The sequence below is a fragment of the Drosophila yakuba genome, chromosome X (assembly GCF_016746365.2).
Source record: "Drosophila yakuba strain Tai18E2 chromosome X, Prin_Dyak_Tai18E2_2.1, whole genome shotgun sequence".
Taxonomy (NCBI): Eukaryota; Metazoa; Arthropoda; class Insecta; order Diptera; family Drosophilidae; genus Drosophila; species Drosophila yakuba.
This window is the reverse complement of record NC_052526.2, coordinates 5,262,891-5,281,663: the sequence shown is the minus strand read 5'-3', so window position 1 is coordinate 5,281,663 and position 18,773 is coordinate 5,262,891. Positions and strand designations below refer to the sequence as shown.

The 18,773-nt window shown below is 41.5% G+C and overlaps 2 protein-coding genes across 14 annotated transcripts in view; one reads left to right on the top strand and one right to left on the bottom strand.

Annotated features, from left to right (window-relative positions):
* The window catches only part of LOC6524324 (cAMP-specific 3',5'-cyclic phosphodiesterase), a 98,663-nt gene that overhangs the window by 69,218 nt on the left and 10,672 nt on the right, over positions 1 to 18,773 (top strand). For 6 of the 13 annotated variants that reach the window (XM_039374801.2, XM_039374789.2, XM_039374804.2 and 3 more), the window contains 2 exons: positions 8,934 to 9,110; positions 13,824 to 13,862. In XM_039374801.2, the coding sequence (XP_039230735.1) occupies positions 8,934 to 9,110; positions 13,824 to 13,862 (216 nt within the window). Of the gene's footprint in view, positions 1 to 827; positions 1,930 to 8,933; positions 9,111 to 13,823; positions 13,863 to 17,249; positions 17,634 to 18,773 lie in introns of those variants that run through there. The other 7 variants (XM_039374798.2, XM_039374791.2, XM_039374808.2 and 4 more) reach the window with 4 other exon arrangements.
* Positions 2,087 to 5,056, bottom strand: LOC6524325 (katanin p60 ATPase-containing subunit A-like 2). The gene has a single exon (XM_002100147.3). It carries the CDS (start codon positions 3,797 to 3,799, stop codon positions 2,201 to 2,203), a length of 1,599 nt encoding a protein of 532 aa, XP_002100183.3. The 5' UTR covers positions 3,800 to 5,056; the 3' UTR covers positions 2,087 to 2,200.

The window sequence follows — 18,773 nt, the reverse complement described above, 5'->3', positions numbered from 1 at the left end:
AAACGCTACTCGAGAAGAATGAAAAAAAAAAAGGAGAAAAGAGAAAAGAAAGGAAAAGTTGCACTGCACTTAGAGTCCTTTATGCGCTATATCCTATGTCCCGGTGTCCTGGAGTGTGCATGTGTGTGTGTAATAATTGTGCATTGATTATCATAATATGCTCGTAGCGCCATCAAAATTGCGCATAAAATTCATTCGCAGCCAGATAGACAGATAGACGTCCATCCAGCAGTTTATCCACCAGTTTGTCAGTCACGGAACGAACGAAACTCGCACAAGGATGCGCTATCTGTACTTTAATAAATATATATATATATATTACTGTATATCAGTATAAAGCAGTGGCAAACAGATAAACAAGAAGCAAATGAAGCGTGGATCAGAAAACGGCAAACACGCAGAAAGTGGAAAATGTATTTTCAGTCCGGTAACGTAACAACAAACAATTTACAATTTTCGAGTGGTTTTGGGTTTTCCCTCTTGAACGAATCATAATATTAAGTCAGTGTTTTTTTTTTGGATAACTTTAAGAAAAATACAATTAAATATGTGCGCGAGAACAGCAAACACAAAATCTATGCGCAGTTTAGTGATATTTTGCATTGTTTTCACATCTAATTTAAAACATCATTATTAGTGCCTGGACACGTGTTTCTCTTCCCTGTTTTTCCGTCATTTTCCTGGGCTGTCAGCGCTGACCGTTGATCCATCATTCGGGCCACGTGTCTGTCAACTGCAGACCCATTTTTCCCCACCACCTCTTTCTGTCTCGTCTCGTCTCGCCTCGCCTCGCCTCGCATCTTACTCTTTCTCATTCTGAAAAATAGAAAACCGAAATCGAACTTAGTTAAAGTAAGAGCAAGTGCAAAAACTAAATCGACATAAGTGATATTAGAAAATTGGAAATCCAACGACGAAATCAAAATGGCCAAAGATGTGCGTGCCATTTCCTAGAGAACGAAATAGCCCCTTGGGAAAGTAGTAGAGATTTTGTGCCAAGATGATAGCCACGTTGTTCATCATCTTTGCATTTATTCGGGCCTTTCCGTGGAGCCGAAAACGAGGTCGACCCGCCTTGGCCTTGACCCTGATGCCGGAGGGCGGCGAGGATCATCGCGGCGATCTGAATCAAAAGGGTGAGAACAACAATCGACCGAGACCATCGATTTCGCTGGGGAACAACGGCGACGGGATGGGCCCGAGGACCCGCCGGAAATCCTCGAAATTCCACGAGGTCACCTTCAGCGGAAGCGTGGGCGGTGGCGACAGCGATGGTGGCGGCGAGGTCACCAATGGTGGTACCTTGGAAGTAAGCCCCAGCAAACGACACTCCTTGAGCACCACCAGCAACTCCAGCTCGGCACCCTATCGCTATCTGAGTGGGAGCAGTAGATCCCGGGGCTCCCGAGGAGATTGCCACGAGTACTACCAACTGCAACAGCAATCGTCGTCCCAATCGAATGGCAATCGTGGAAATCGGGCACTGAGCCAGAGGAGCGACACAATGGCCACTGAGGCCGAGGGCGAGGAGTTCGACGTGGATCCCATGGACGAGGACGATGAGGACGAGACCTACGACCGGGAGACCGAGGAGTTCTACAGCAATATCCAGGATGCCACGGGCACCGGTTCATCGAGTCGCAGCAAGAGGTCCTCGCTCTTCTCCAGATCGGATAGTTCCGCCACCACCACATCGTCGAGCGGCGGAGGCACCTTTACGGGCGGGAAGCGCAGATCGGCTGCCTCGATTCTGTCCTCATCCATGTGTTCCGATCTGATGACCAGCGATCGCCGGAGCTCCACAGCCACGGAGTACAGCGTCAAGTCGGTGACCACCGGGAATACCTCGCAGCGCAGGTCGAGCGGACGGATCCGGAGATTTGTCTCCCGGATGACGATCGCCGGGGCCAGGAGACGCACCACGGGCAGGTAACAAATGAGGGGTTTTCATGTGCAACATATACACGATATACAAGACATATTTTAAAGCATGGGTCACAAGAACACACGTATACCATTGCCCAAGTTATTGGCTATACACGATTAGTTTTGCCACACAGTTCTGCAAGCATAAAAAAGCATGATATAAGTCATTAAACGCGTTTATATGTTTTATTGTAGTTAAAAAAAATGTATACTAAATAGATGGTGTTAGGAAATATATATTGAGCCCGAGGAGTAAACAGAAAGATAGTCCAGCCTAGGAGCCGTTTTCCAGCTGCCACTGCTCGTGCTTGGCCAACAGCTTCTGGCCCAAAGGCCGCACTTGCCGGAAGGCCTTCTCCACATTGGCCTCGATGTCTGCCGGGGATTCCTTATGTATGCCGGCGGCTCGGTCCCCAATCTTGGTGGCACAACGCACCCGATGCATGCTGATCTCCTTGCAAGCCAGTCGTATTTCGTCACCGGTAAACTGATCGGAGATCTCCACTAGCTGCTCGAGAAGTCGATGATTAAGGGATATGCTGCTGCCTAGAAGTCGGGTAATCAGGCAACTTCTCTCCGCCGCATTGGGCAGTTGAACCAGCAGTTTCTTCTCGAAGCGCCGCAAAAAGGCCTCATCAATGTCCCAGGGCAAGTTGGTGCTGGCCAAGACGAAAACGCCGTTCAGAGCGTGCTCCATGCCGTCCAAAAGCTGCAAGAGTTCGTTCTTAAAGCGCTTCGAACTCTCGTGATCTGTGGCCCTGTCCCTTTTCGAGGTCAAGCTCTCGATTTCATCGAAGAAAATCACCGACGGTGCCCTTTTTGCTGCCATGTGGAAGAGCACTCGCAGGATCTTCTCGGATTCTCCCCGCCACTTGCTGACCATTATGCTGGCAGTTATATTGAAGAAGGTCACCTGACCGTGTGTCTCGGAATACAAAGCCTTGGCCAGTAGGGTTTTCCCACTGCCCGGTGGTCCGTGGAGGAGCAAGGATCTCCATGGTTTCAGGCCATGTGCGAATAGTTGGGGGAACTCTATTGGCGTTAGCACAGCTTCCTTGATCAACTCAATTGCTCGATGATTTCCACAGACATCCGACCATTTGATCTTTATATTCTCCTGCAATATAGAAGTCTTGACCAATTCTGCCAGCGATTGCCAGTCCATGGAGGAGAACAGTACATCATCACCGCCCAAATGACCATGTTCGATTTCACAAGCATTCGACTCCTGGCCATTCGATTCCGTTGCCGTTTCCATTTTCTTTATCTGCAACGGCTGTTCGTTGCTCAAAGCAGCCTGTGTGGCTGCTCCGACACCAATGTGCCAATTGGCCAGAGAAGCGTCCGTTGGAGGAGCTTTCTTAGGCAATTCCTTGGCCGCTGGCTTTTCCTGCGCCTTTCCACCCACGTCCACCTTGATTTTGGCTCCCATTCTTTTAAGGATTTTCGGGTATTTACCAAATTTCATGTTGTAAAAGCTGGCATACTCCAGGTACATGGCATCCAGATCTATATTGTCGCACAGTTCGTACTCGTCGGAAAGACGTCCTTCGGTTTTCAAGGACTCGGCACTCGCATAGTATCCGTTCTCTACCAGATATCGGTGCATTAGGTAGAGAATATTGCGGCGTCGTGTGCTAAAATTTCTCACATCCTCGCAAAGAACTTGGGCAGCCGCCGTGGCCGTCACTCCATATTTTCCCTGAGTCTTCATTTGAGGCTTTTCCGCGAAAACTGCGCGTACAACGGGAATGTGCTCTGGGTTGTTTTGAGCCTCGGCAATTTGATCAACTATCTGGCGCTGATATCCTGGCAGTCTGTGCTTCTCAGAAATAGTTAGTATTTGCATGAAAACGAAACACTGGGTTGTCATAACGAATGACAGAGGTTGCCATGTTACGCTTTAGAGGCTTACATTTATTTTATTACATTTTCCTAGGCAACCACTGGATATAACAAAGCTGAAAAACTGTGGGGCTTTAGGACTTCATGTATGATTATGCATGTAACTAATTAAAAATGCAGGGAAAGCAGGAAAACCATTAAAATCTCATACTTGCAGTGACTTGTGGTTTGCTCATTGTCATGCTACCTTAGTTCAAACAGCTTAAACTGTGAAATGAACAGATGGAGATTTTCAAAATAAAAGGAAAACTAAACTTAACCAATGGTATATTATTTGATTCATAGTACTTATTCGTTTAATGCCCTAAGTCGCGCTTGTAGTGTTTACCAAACAAATCGTGAACTAATCCAATTCCATGGCACGAAAATTGCCAGATCAGTTAGCCGCAATTGAGTCCTCTCAATTGGTTAGTGCACTTAATTGTTCGTGGTGCATTTTCAACAGCCCTCGTTTTCCCTTGATACACGTTTTTTCCCGCTATTCCATTTCATTTCGCATTTCTCTCGCTTTTCCTACGAAAATGGTTGCCAAGAGCTGGCAACATGCTCAATTTGGCGAGAGATGACGGCGCCAGATGGTTAATCAAATGCACAACGCAATGAAATGAAAATCAGCGTATCCTGACACACAACACACACAAACACACATACATATAAACATACACATACACGTACACGTACGTACGAGACACGCCCTGTCAGGTGAAATTATTCAACATGCACATGCAACATCCACCCACCGCCCATCGCCCTCATTTTCCATTTGCAGCCCATCCATCCATTTCACCTCGACTTTAAAAAACATTATCACACGGTGCAAAAACCATCGCCATTTTTGCTTGAGTCAAGACTTGTTGGTAACTGTATTCATATGATTCTGATGTTACATTTACGATGTAATACGATTTACGAGACTAGTGTCAATAGTATTTATAACATCAAACTGAGTTTGTTTACATTAGGCACTTGAGAACTTTTTCTCTGTGGAAAAAGTGATGCTACATGGGTGGCTGTCCCCATTTTATTTTGCTTCGCAATAAAAATTTGGTTTTTTTTTTTTTCCACCACCCCTTCTGTCCTCCATCATCGTCCAACCTCATGGCAGTCTGTATCAGGCTTTGTTAATGGCCTTGTGACAGTTTTCTTTCCTCTCACGAGCCTCCCATCCACCACCCATCTTTTCGCACCAACAGTTGCATTCGGTGCACTGTCTCGTTCGCCAGCATTTTCCTTTCAGGCTCTGCACTTTGCTTTGGTTTTTGAATTTTTGGTTATTTTATTTTCGAATTCTTTTCGGGCTTCCATTTCCTCTCAAGGTCCTTCGACTGGCGTTATTTTGGTGCATGTGCTGTGGAAGTGAGAGCCCACTTACCACTTGCCTCGGTGGCCGTGTGGCTGTGTGTTGTGTGTGGCGGCTAAGTAGGATGCCTCAAGATTCAAAGAGAACCTACTATATTCAATATGAACAGCACAAAATCTAGTCATTTTAATGGTATGAAAAACGGCATTAATTCTTGTTTGTTAACATAGTTTATTACTGCAAGAACACAAGAAATAAACAATGTTCCTTTATAAATCATCTGCTGTTGTTGAAAATGCTCCTGTTTTCCTTTGTTTTCCCGGACTGGCGCGTCATTTTTCCTGCCAAAGGGCTCTCACAGACACCCTTTAAGTGCATTTGTGTGTGTGTGTGAGAGCTGCGAGTTTAACAAACTAATTAAGTTGGCGCTTGGCGTTGAGCTTAACGCTCTTTTTTATTTGAAAGAGCCAACCTTTTGTCTTTGGCAAACATCTATGAAACACACACACACACACATGCATAGAGCTGTGTATAAACACGGACCCTAAACACACAGATGCCTGTTCACTCGCACACACTCGTTCACAGGCACACTAACACTCACACTCACACCGACACCAACACCCACGCACACACCCACACAATCAGTATGCGTCGTTCATTTATTTGCACATATAATTAGGCACATGAAGAGCTGCCGTCGGGCACACTTCCGTTTCTCCCGACTCCTCCACCCTACCACTTCCTGTTCGTCCTGCTCTCCCTTCTATTCTCCCGGTTTCTCCAGCTCATCCGCGCCATTTCCCCCGCCTGCCCCCGCACTACCCCGGCACAACAACAATGCCAATCTTCCGCCAGCCAGCTACTTTCGCCTTCATCCGGCTTGAGTGCGACTGTGTGGCTCGAAGCACGTCACGGCTTAAGCGAAGGAAAACCCTACCACTCGACCACCAAAAAAAAAAAAGAAAAAGAGAGAAAGAAATTGCCCAACAGCACCAACCACCCACACACCCACCCACCCTCTCGTACGTAATTGTGTTTGGGTGCGCCTGCAAGTATGCAATTATAAATAAAGAAAGTCTGCGAGTTGCTCAAAGGATAAAGATGTATGTGTCCCAGCTCGGCAATGGGCTTCTATCGGTAAATAGTGGATAGCTCAACCCAAATTCCCAAAGCTATTGTGAATGCTACTGAGTTGATTCCCAGGGATATATTTTCTGCATGAATGTTAATCGGTCAAAGTAACTCTTAAGATCTCTAGCTAGCCGTAGTAACTAGTTTAAATAGCTTTAACTAGTGTACCGAGCTTAAATTTTCTCCGTGTTTCGGATACTTTAAATTACGTTTCTCCAAGAGCTGAACAGTTTGGACGATGGTGATTTATTTCAATATTATCGTCTCTTTCACTGGCCAAGCTGGACCTCTCTTTCGCGCGCAGAGTAATTGTCTTGCTCGCCCATCTTTTGTTTTCTATCTGGCCTTTCTTCACGCCTTGCTCGCATTTTTTGTTTGGTTTATCTGCGTTTTTTGTCCGCTGCCTGTGACAGGACGCTTTATGAGCTTGAGTGTTGTTCTTCAGTGTTTGTCTCCATGTTGTGCGAGTTCTTTCCGAGTGCTACGACAGTCCTTGGAACGTCAGGATAAGCAGGCGCCAAGTATTCGGCGACTTCGAAGGGAATGAATGCTGCCTGCATTCATGGTGCGAATTAATGCACGAGTGCATTACAAAGTAACTAAATAAATATTGGGCATGGAGGGGAACAAAAACAGGAAAACAAGCATAGTTCACAAGAGGGAATCGCGGGGAAGAGTACAAGAAATTCATTGAGAAACGACTATACTGGCTTAAAATTAAATCAATAGAAATGGTACGCGAGTCCAAATACTTTTAAGATTTTTACTACTCAACTCATTGTTTAAAATCCAACGCGTATTTGGATACTGATATTAATAATCGCAAAAAAAAGGGAAAACGATTTTTAGCAAAAATTCAATATTTACGATTGATATTTTCGGTAAACCTTGGCTAAAAATGGTCAGAAAGTTAAAAGAATTACATTTTTGTACTGCTAATTACAAATACTAACCTACCAAATCACTTTTTGACCGACTTTGTTAAAATAATTTTTTTCCAAATTTTCGCATTTTTTGTAAGGGGTAACATCATCAAAAATTGCAAAAAATGCGAAAAAAAATAGAAATTTTTTTTGAAAACACAGTTTGATAGAAAATTTTATTACGAATTCAACGAGGTATGACATTCCATATTTGGACCACTATTTCGAATGCTGTGATCAAAATACTAATAATAATTTACGCAAAAAAACAGAAAATCTATTTTCGCAAAAATTCCAAAATCATCATCAAAAATTGAAAAAAATGTGAAAAAATAGAATTTTTATTAACAAAAAATAACTCGCTATTCCATGCTGCACAGAAAAACAATAAATTTGTATCTTATGAAAATACATTTCTATTTCGTCTTTCGAACAAATAAAAAAAGAAAACCAGTTGAAAACCAAATCAATGCAGAGCATCAATAAAGATTGCTTATAGCAACATTAAAAATACAAAAACTGACAAAAAGAATGACGGGAAAGTGTATGCCCGAATCTGGAAACTGAAACTAACCTAAAAACAGTTTGTCGCCGCTGCTGCTGTTGCCATAACTTTTGCGGGAAAGCGGCACAAAGTATGCCAGGGAATCTGGCGACATTGTTGCTCTCTCCCCCACGCCACTCCCCTTTTTCCAACATTTTCCCAGCACTTTCCACCTTCCCGCCCCTCACAAAAAAACAAAAAAGGAAAAAAAACCAAACAGTGGCAGTAGCAACAAGCGGCAACAACTTTGTGCCAAGTTTACTTAATGACCCCGGTATAAATTTTACTTAAAACATCATTTTTCTTTACGACTTTTCCTCAGCCTTGCGAGGAAAATGAAAGGGAGGTGTTTGGAAAGCTCAAAAAGTGGGGTGGGCTTCTCAGCAGTATAAAACAAGAAAGTTGCGAGTAAGTGTCGGAAGCATACGAATTGATATTCTTCAGTTAGCATTTCGGCTAGTTTTCACTCCAGTTGAATATAAGTCTGCTGCCTGTCTTCTTGATAGAGTATCCGGACTGTAGTTAGTCACGTTTATCTATGATAAACTAATGACTTCTAGTATCGTTCTGCTTTACAATTGTTTATACACTACGTATGGTTTCATATTATGTCAAATTTAGCTTGTAGATGTCAGATTAAATTGGCATTGATAAAAGACGGCTTAGACGAGCCTGATTATAAGTTTTAAGCGACCACCTAGCGGCAAATTGAAGTACGCCCTTTTTGGTCAAGATGACCCGGCAGTTTCAAGGGAGTTTCTTTTATTTCATTTTTTTTTTTTTCTTTTTTTAATATCTTCGCCGAAACTCGGGGACTTGCCCCAGAATTGACTAAACTTTTCTTTAACATTTTCTGGCGGACCGTACTGACTTTCGCATCAGTTTTTTTGTGCTTTTATTGGGAGGACGACGGACTTGTTACGAGAATTCTGCCAGCCAGAAAAACTTTATGCCGCAGACAAGTGAGCTGAACAAAAAGAAAAGGAAGCGCAAGAAGAGATGGCTAACGAAATGAAACTTTAAATGTGCCTTGTTAGGCGTGCTTCCGTTTCCGGTGGCTTTGCGCTCACATTTCAGGTCCATCTCGCTCTGAAAAACGATTTTGTGTCACGGGTATGTGGCAATTCATAAGCCATCTACAAATGTACAATTAATTGACATAGAAAAATGCATGCTAATTTTCTCAACCCTATCGTTTCAGCTTCGATGTAGAAAATGGCCAGGGCGCTCGATCACCGCTCGAGGGCGGCTCTCCCAGCGCCGGTTTGGTACTACAGAATTTGCCGCAGCGCCGCGAATCGTTTCTATATCGCTCAGATTCGGACTTTGAGATGTCGCCAAAGTCCATGTCCCGAAACTCAAGCATCGCTAGCGAAAGGTAAGTGCCTTACAAAGTTACATTGAACAGCACTCGTTTTCCCGCATTCCCCCCATTTATACATATATAATTCATTATTGCATAAGTTGGATATTTAAGCTGATTTTTCTCCTCTTATTATTTGTTGTGAATGCCAACCGCAAACATTCACCTGTCCAATTGGAGCTCAGATAATGATGATGCTGGCCATTTTCGACACCTTTTCCATGTTTGTGGCTGCTCCCTTCCCCGAAACGGCTTTGATTACGGCTTTGATTATCGTTTTTCGTTATGGTTCCTTTGCTTTGCTGGTCCATTTTTCGGATACGATTACATTGAGTCCGTTTATTGTTGTTTTCTGTGGTGTTTATCTACACTGTTACCACTGTTACCTATACAATTCGTTATTATTATTCGTTTTGAGGGGGGTTCCCTCTTATCTTCTCTTCTTCTCTCTTCTCTATTGGCATTCTTTCTCTGCTGTACTTGGTCTTAAACAGCCCCATTTAATCGTTTATGCCTGTACTCTCCTTTCTGTCTATTTAAAAAAGGTTTCCCACTATTCTGTACATGTCTTGTTTCTTTCTCGACTCTACCAGCACTCTAACTATATAGAAAATATTTCTTTTAATGATAGCTTTGCTTCTCTATTATTCCTACTAAACCTACCTGCTTTAAAAGATATACGGTTTAGGCTTTCCTTTCGGTTTTGTATTTTATTATTTTCACTTCAGCAATTATGAAATAAGTTTTTTTAATAAACACTGCTTTAATACGTATTCAGTTCCCAAAACTTTAACGCTGTGTGTTTAAAGGATTTTTACCCGTTTCCGCTTGGAGCACACATGAACTTGAAGAGAGATATTTGAATACAGAAAGCCCAGCCATATGGAGGGATATGTATAAGGTGCGAAGCTGACTGGGGGCACTGGGAGTAGCTCTCTATGAAGAGTCAGCAAAATTCCAGACGCACACAGGCGAAAATTGCAAAAACTTTGCTGGCATTTTAAGGCTCCGATGCTTGCTGTCCACTTTTCCCGTCGTATTTTCCCCACCACATCTCCACTTTTTCTCTTCGACAGTCTGTGGGATTTCTGTGACTTGGCTGGTCTGCCGACCTCTTCGTTATTACCTTACGTTACGTTCGTTACGTTACCTTACAACATTAAATTTAATCTCCATGTAAATGCATTTTTTCGCACTGCAACAGCTGCCTGATGCTGGACATATTTTGTGCACAGCTTTTTACAGCGCCTAAGGCCTGAACTTCAATTAGTTAGTCACAGTGCCACAGTTTCCTCTCCCAAAAATCCAGTCATTACACATGCATGGCCAAAATAGCGTTATGCAACACTGAGGCCGGAAATGCACTTTTTTTACTTCCGTTTTTGTTCTTGAATGTGTTTCACAGCGAGTGTCAGTTTTTTTTTTTTGGCAAGCATTCTGGCTGCTGTATTTTTGAGTGCACCCCCTGCAGTCTTACTGTTTTTTTTTCCGTTTTGGCAGCGGCAATGCAGCCACGCAAACACAGACAAAAGAGAAATTCCCTCACACACACACACTGAAACCTACACCTACCGATGTGATATGCACAAAAATAATAACCCCTAATTACACATGCAGCTGCAATAACAAGAACAACAAAAGTGGGAGGCGGTTAATGATCACCACGAAAAGATGGGAAAAGGCTGAAAAGCGGGAAAAACCGCGAGGAAAGGCTGGCAAAATATTTACATTTTCACAGCGCCAAAAGTGAGCTTGCCCTGTGCTTTTCTTTGAATATATGGCGCAAATTATGGCTGTAAAATTACAAAAGCAAAAATATTTGGCTCGATAAAACACTTAAACGCAGAGCGGAAAACATCTTGAATCCCCGAGTAGCGAGCACATTTACGATCAAAAGAAATACTCAATCACACAATAATATGGCTAATAAGATGTATCTATAAAAAAACAACACTGCTAATAAAAAAGGTTATATTTAGTGCTGAAATTTCAAGTTTTACACTGTAAATTACATTTGAAGTTTGTGTAGCCCTTGTAGTATCTGTTGTGAAATTCTTCTAAGTAAAGGCAATTCAATTTTAGTTGAAATAGGCGTTTGGTGCTCCCCAGTCGTTCGACCTTCTTGGCCATCCTCATTGTTGGTGCTGTGGTTGGTTTTCCTCACGTGTTGTTGTAGTTTTCCCTTTACGGTCAAATGTTTTTGGCAGGCGACAGCAACGCAATTTGCATTTGTTTTCTATGTGGCATGGAAGCCGAAAACTTTTGTCTGCCTTCAAAGTTGTTCGGCCTGCCAAACTGTCCCTCTTTTTCGCCTTTTCCGCCCCAAGGGAAAGAGTCGTGGGAAAACCAGAGAAGGAAACTTGTGGGTGAAAAGAGAAGGGGAGGGGGAAGGGAGTGGCAATCTTCACCTTTCAACGCACGCTGCGTTTGCTTTCAATCAAGTTGGAATATTTCTAGGGGCTGCCACTTTCAAACAATGTTCCTGATGAGCTGTCAATTACACACACGTATTTATGGATGGAATGGGAATCCTGAGCTGAGCGAAAACCATACATCGCCATGCACAAGTACTGAAACCATTGACTGACGACCAAGTTTCATAAAGATTTCAACACTAATAACAAATAATTAGCCGACTGTCCGATATTCTGTCTTGCATGCCACCCACATACAGCCTACAGCCCAGCCGCCCATTTGGCGATTTTGTTATGTTCCGTGTAAATGTCAAGGTCGTCATTTGAACAAAACAGCTCACAATTAGTCATAATATTTTGTTGTCGGCATATCGGGATGTTCCATCTCACATTTTCGGACAGCCAGTCCGAAAAACGAGAAAATAATCATGGCAACAATAATAATAGATGCAGTTAAGTGGAATTGTTTTCAGCAAATGGACGAAAACAATTCTTGTAGTGGGGTAGGATTTCCAAGACTTGTTCGCTACAAAAACAAAAAGTAGCGTACTAGAAAATCAAAGTAATTTAAATACATCTAAAGCAAGACAGAGGATGGAATGCTAATAGATTCAACAGAGCATTTCTTCTACGCGGGAAAGTCCTCGGGCTCGTGGATATCCAATCCTTCCCCCGCATGGCAAATCTTAAATTCTGGCCCTAATTTATCCCCAAAAACTGACTGACTCAGGTGACTTGGGCCCCCTCGCAAAAGTTTTTGTCCAACCAACCATGCAAATTCCTTTTGAAATTCATCCTGTTGGCTGCAACTTGCGTTGCCATTAACTTTATAATTTGATGGAAAAACTAGTGAGAGATGGCAAAATGGAAACCGAATTGGAATAAGAGTTTTAAGGAATTGCAGGAAAAGGATGTGAAATCCTTTTCGTTGCGTTGCCAAAGGAACTTGTATTTCGGCTTCTGTTTGTGGGTTAGTTTCGGGTTAACTGCGGTGAACTGAGGTGCTAGAAATCGAAATAAGTTAAACGATTTTATATATTTGCTTCAATTCAGCTTTGAATGCGGTGAATGTAATATTATAAATTTAATAGTATGCAACGTTCAAACGAGCGAATGTCGTACCTAATAAATCCTACGAGCTTTCACAATTGCCAAACAAAACAAAGTTAGATAACGTAATGTCGCCAAAGGTCCGATTATTTGACCTCCTAATTATGTAAAGGGCCTTTGCACTGCCCGCCCCTTTATTTGCGCCCAATGACATTTGTACACACAATTCTAAATGCAGGAGACAAATGGGCGGCCAAGTCGGCTGCCAAAAGGGGCGGGCCTGGTGGTTGGTGGCTAGCGGTCCTTTTGGCCATGTGCTTAAATGTCAACACTTCAACTTCGACTTTTGTGCAGTCTCAGCGCAGCGCAGCTCCTTCTCGGCTCCCCACATTCTGTTTGTCTGTTAGTTAGTTTGTTTGTTGTGACGTGTTGGAATGACGTCATTACGCTGGATTTGCACTGATCTATGCGGCGGGGTCATTGTCTGCGTCAGCGAAAGTCGTCGGGAATCGCCGCCCCACTTTTCCGCCCGCTTTTAACCCCCGGTTTTTGCCGCTCGCTCACTTAGCATTTGGCTACACGTGACGCATCAATTGGTCTATTGGGGAAAATACACGCAGAGAAAACGCACAAACGTTTGAGTGTATGCGTAATTTGTATAACACTATAACTATTTCTGGGAGAAAATTAACTTCCTACTTGAATTTAAGACATCTAGTTTAAACAAGTGTGATGCATAGTTTCAATATTTAAATGTAACATTAATGTATCCGAAATTAAGTTGTTTTTTCAGTGTATGAATTGTTTGTTTTTTCGTTTTTGTTGTGGGTTCGAAACATGAACAGTTTTGGCTAAAGCTGGATGCAATTCAAATTATTACACGGGTGTGCACAGACTTTTTCACTGACTTCTGGTAACAACAATATTGAACAACGTAAACTTTGTTTCCATTTGTATCCATGTGTAACCCAAAGAGCTCAACAGTTTCACATTCCCTGTAGAATGAAGTACTCTCGAGTTATATGTTTAATTAAAAGTTTCAAGAGTATTTGTATTTTTATTTGTATATTTGATTTTACCTTCTTCGTATTTTACCGCCTACTTATCCCTTCGTTCATTGTTGGCTACATTTGTCCCTAGTTTCCTCTTATTTCACCCCTGGTTTCCCCTATACTCCCGCTATTTCCTTCACTAAACTTAGTACAATTCTTATGATTGTTGTCTGTATTATCGTTGTTTATTAAGATTGTAACCCTTTTTCCAGGTTTAAAGAACAGGAAGCCTCTATACTCGTTGACCGATCGTACGTATGCCGAGAGAACTGATCTACCTATATCGCTCTCTCTCTCTCTCTCTCTTTCTCCGTCTCTCTCTATCTATCTATCTATCTCTATTGTTATGTCTTGCCCGCCTTTGCATTTGATGTTTGTATGTTTGTTGTCGTTTTCATTCTGCCATTGTCGTCCTGCATTTTGTGATTTGCATGTGGTTTTTGTTTCACTGCCTGATTACCCAAATACCCAATAATAACATATAATTATATTGCAAAATTCTATTTGCGGACCTATTAAGGGTAATTTGTAGCTATTCTAACATGGATTTCCATTGTTTTCCACGGTCCTGACCATTTTTTCTTTTTTGTTTACTTTGCTTGCTTGCAATTATTGATAGATTAAATCATAGTGTTTTGGGTTCGTTCAATGTATGCTTAAGCAATAATGGTAATGTATAAATATAAAGTCTAGTTTTTAAAAGAATGTAAAATAAGGAATATATGTACATTTTTTCAATTTGAAATTCCTTGTATTCTATTTTTATTAAGCAGAAAATGTCATACTTTGTAGTAGGCTTTGCACATATTTCTTTTTGGCTAACAACATGCTCCTAGCCATTCCTTGGTTCAATGAACTTTGAACTTTGCCCGTCTTTAAATCGAATTGTTCGCCGCTTAATAACGCTCACATGTTGGCCATGTCCGTCCGTATTGTTGAGTCATTGCGATTTGTATTCGGCAGTCACGAGTTGCAGAGGAATTTCGCACATCGTATGATGCGGACATCTGGCATATTATTGAGTGCAGGCCAGGCTAATTTAAATATGAAAAACATTTCCTATTTCCTGTCCCCAAGTGTCGAAGCACAAAAAAACAAGAGAAATGTATATAGAGAAAATAAATAAAACGGAATAATGGCTGACAGAAGTCAATCAGGGGGAACTCTCTCTCGAAAGTCACCCGCTGTGGTCGCAGTCTAGTTGCCACATGCAGTGCCGGACCACCGGGCGTATACGTATCGCGCTTCCGTTCCTCACATTATTCATACGCAGCGTGACACCGAAGACACTGACGCTGGCACACTAAACAAGACCAAAACCACAGCGCGAACCCCATAAAATATGGCCCAAGATGAGGCAGCATCAGCATCTTCATCTTCAACTAAATAAAATACATTTTTCCCGTGCATTAAATTCGCTCTGCCGCCAGTGCCTCAATTGCCTCAAAAAAAAAGAAAATCAACTGTGAGTGCCTGAATATGATTCGTGAGTGCTCGTGATTGCGGGCGCATAATTTTAGCTTTAATATACATACATATGTGAGAGGCTATATACGCACACAGTTATATACAAATATATATATTGAGTATATATGTGCGGGAAAAATGCATTGCACATTGCAGATTTGTCATTCACACCCAGCGGCGAAAAAAATAGAAATTCCTTTTTATAGCTGCGTGTGTGTGTGGCATGGAAATGGCAGGCTGGCTGGCTGGGGAAAACGGAAAATGGAAAATGGCTGTGCTGAGCTGAGCCAAAAGTGAAATGCAAATTAAGTGCTTTAATATCGCCAGCTCGGTATGCATTCTTCCATGATATAGCCAAAACGAATAAGGGCCAAATATAAAATATTTCCCCGATCGACAGGCATTTTGAACCTCCACCGAGGCATTCATTTATTTATATAGGTGCATTGGTACGACGTTTTTTAGCTCGTAAAAAAGCTATTTGTTCTATTTCAGAAATTTCAGAACACAAAAATATCATTTCGCTACAGCCCTGTAAAGTGCAAAATCAAGCACAAAATATTTTGAGTGTATGGCCAGAAGCGCACTCAACACATTTAGAGCAGCAAAGTATTATATAAATAAATGGACATTTGAAACGGTTATAGTTTTAGTTGACTAGTTTTCAAGGCAGCTAAATGTGAAATGTGAAATGTGGTCAGAAACTGTTTGATTGCATAAATCTCTGTAAGTCTCTGGCATCAGGCAGATTAAGACAAATGCCCGAAGATATTCCCCCGAGAATGTTTATTCGAATTGCTCAGGCACTCGAGTGGAGTGAGATTTTGTTTATGAGTGCACTGCAGAAAAATTGGATCAAATTCGAATTATATCTTCAGTGCAATATCTTTATTACTAACGAAATCAAAGCTTTTACGATAATTCATTTTAAGTTGTGGTGTAAATATATAAGCATTTAAATTTGATTTATTCTGTGCATTATGAATCATTTCACAGATTTTCAATGTGTATAGATAGACGTCGTTGAAGTCTTGTAATGACTGCAATCATTCGCTCAGTCAATGCAATAAATGCAAAGCCATTCAAAAGCCCATTTCGGTGCACGGTGCGCATGAGTAATGTGGTCCTCATTACCCAGTTATCAGTTATCAGCTTAAGTGCTGCGCAGGCAAAAAAAAAATTTAAAAGTCGCTCATTGAAAGTGTATTATTAGAATTCTTTTAACATTATTCTCTACTGCTATTTATTTTATTTCAATTTTTTTAGCGCGGCCTCGTTTTCTTCTTTCTTTAATACATTTTCCCCTATCATGCGAAAGATATTAAAATCATTGCCGTATTTAAAAATGAATGTGGACGCTGTTTCGATTTTTTTTTCGTTGCTCCCGCTAATGAGCGTTAATCAAATGCCAACAGCTGCAGAGGCAAAAACAACAAGAATATTAATACTATTAATATTAAGCAGCGATTGAAGCCAACAACAGCGAAAATAGAGAGGGGGAATTTATTAAGCATTAGCGTAGGTAAGTGCGATGGGAAAAGCGCTGGTAGCAGAGAAGGGTAGGGAAGGGAATGAAAAGAGGAGGGGGGAGGCACTGCAAATGAAAATTAAATTATTTGAGCGTAGCTATCTTTTCTCATTCCGAATGTTCGTCATGATTTTAGTTGCGTTGCCTATGGACGACGCCGCTGATAATAATGATGAAGTGCCAGAGAAGGACGTATTCCCAAAAACAGGGTGTCTCGTTGAAGTCTATACCAAACAGTCCAAGCAGTTCTCTACTCATTTTTGCATTCAATTATTATTTGGTTATCATTTGCTTTACAAACGGATTTAAAAGTATGGCATTTATCAAATTTATATACACCCTGTATCCCCATAATTGAGCAACTGCTGCACTGTTCGCCTGATGAAGATGAAAAGCAAGCTGAAATCTTAAGCGAGATGAAAATACGAAAAAAAACACTCTCACGAGCGACAAGTAGAAATATTTTTTTTCTTTTTTCCTTTTTTATAAGTTGAATATAATTTGTGCGCTCTGCTCTCGCGAGACTCGTCTACGATAATTTTTCTTTTACGTGTGTTTGGCCACTGTGTTTTCTGATTTCTGTATTTTTCTGCCGCGGGACGCGCTTCATTCTCGTTTTGCGGTTGCTCGTGGAAATTTCGAAAAAATCTGAAACTAGCCGCGGAAATCTCAAACACGAAAATCCAAGCGATTGCTTCAATCACAGAAGAACTAAACAATAACAGGCGACTTACAAGACTTTAATCAAGCGAGAAAAAAAATATCAGACTAGTGGGCCCATGGGGGCCAAAAGTGATTGTTAATCTCGTTTCATCTATAAACATCGCGTTTATTTTATTTAATTTTTTGTTTGGTTTTAATTTGTGCAAAAATCTAGCAAAATGCTAAACAAAAACTCAGCATCGTCGCAGTCTCTGCCGCGAGTGCATAGTTTCTTCAACATGATACCCTCGATAATGCAGGACGATTTGGCTGTGACCATTCTCAACGATCGGGACAACATGTTCTCCATCAAGTCACAGCGCAGGTACATAAATATCAAGGGATATACTGGATATAGACTGGCCCGATCAGGGCCATTTATGGCCAGCTCTCAAAATAGTTTTGCCTTTTCTATAGATATACGTACACGTATTTCTTGAAATACGTATTTATCGAAAAATACAGCCAATTTCAATTTTAATGACATCCAACAGGCCGCGTGTCTTCTATATGTGCCTCCATTAATTATGATCTTTGGCTCGCGTTTATTTCTATGCCAATATGTTGGCTGAGCTTTAGATTTTCTATATACTCTTTCTGATATATTAATTTTTCATTTTCATTTTAATTTACATTTTATTGTCACAGACATTGCTTTTCTGCGAACTGCGGGGAATTCCCTTCCTCAATATGACAAAAAGCGTTTGGCTAAAGACTTTGTATTTCAATTTGAGTAAATGTCATTGCGTTTCAAAGATATATTCTCCCACGAATTCCCAGAAATGATGCGTATTTCTGTATCCCTTTGTCATTAGGCTTTTAGTGGATGTCAATATAAGAAATATGAGTTAAGCTGTCCAATTTCCAAGAATCCGTTTGGATTTCCCATTTTGCTTCAAATAGTTGACTTGCAACAAAAGATACTGGTTACAATTTAGTTATTTACATCGTTTTTCTTTTATTATTATTATCTATTATACTTTTGATGAGGCACGCTGTGTTTTTAACTAAAGAGTCGATCTCTGGGGGGGCGTATTGAAAATGCGTCGCAATATAAATACACCGAAATAGCTGGCGAAATGGCACAGAAATAATAAGAAATATTCAGGGGTGGACGCACCCCCAGAATGTCTTTGAACGAAATGACAAATCAGTGTCAACAAAAAAATTAACCATCATGAAAGTTCTTCAAGTACAAAAGCAGACAATCCCATTTGTTTTGAATGCTCGCTCAAATTTCCCGCCGTTTTCCAGAGTTGTTCGGTTGTTCGCTCGTTTCGCTTACCGATGGATAATGTCTGGCCCGATTTTTCTGGCCGATTTCCATGCTAGAGGCGACGTGCCAAAAGTCAGGGAAACCGAACGAAAGTGTGTTAAGCAAATAGCGTGAGACAGGCGATGAGAGAAGGGAAAAAAGTGGTCACAAATGTGAATTGCAATAGGCCGTTTTTGCTGGCTTTTCGTT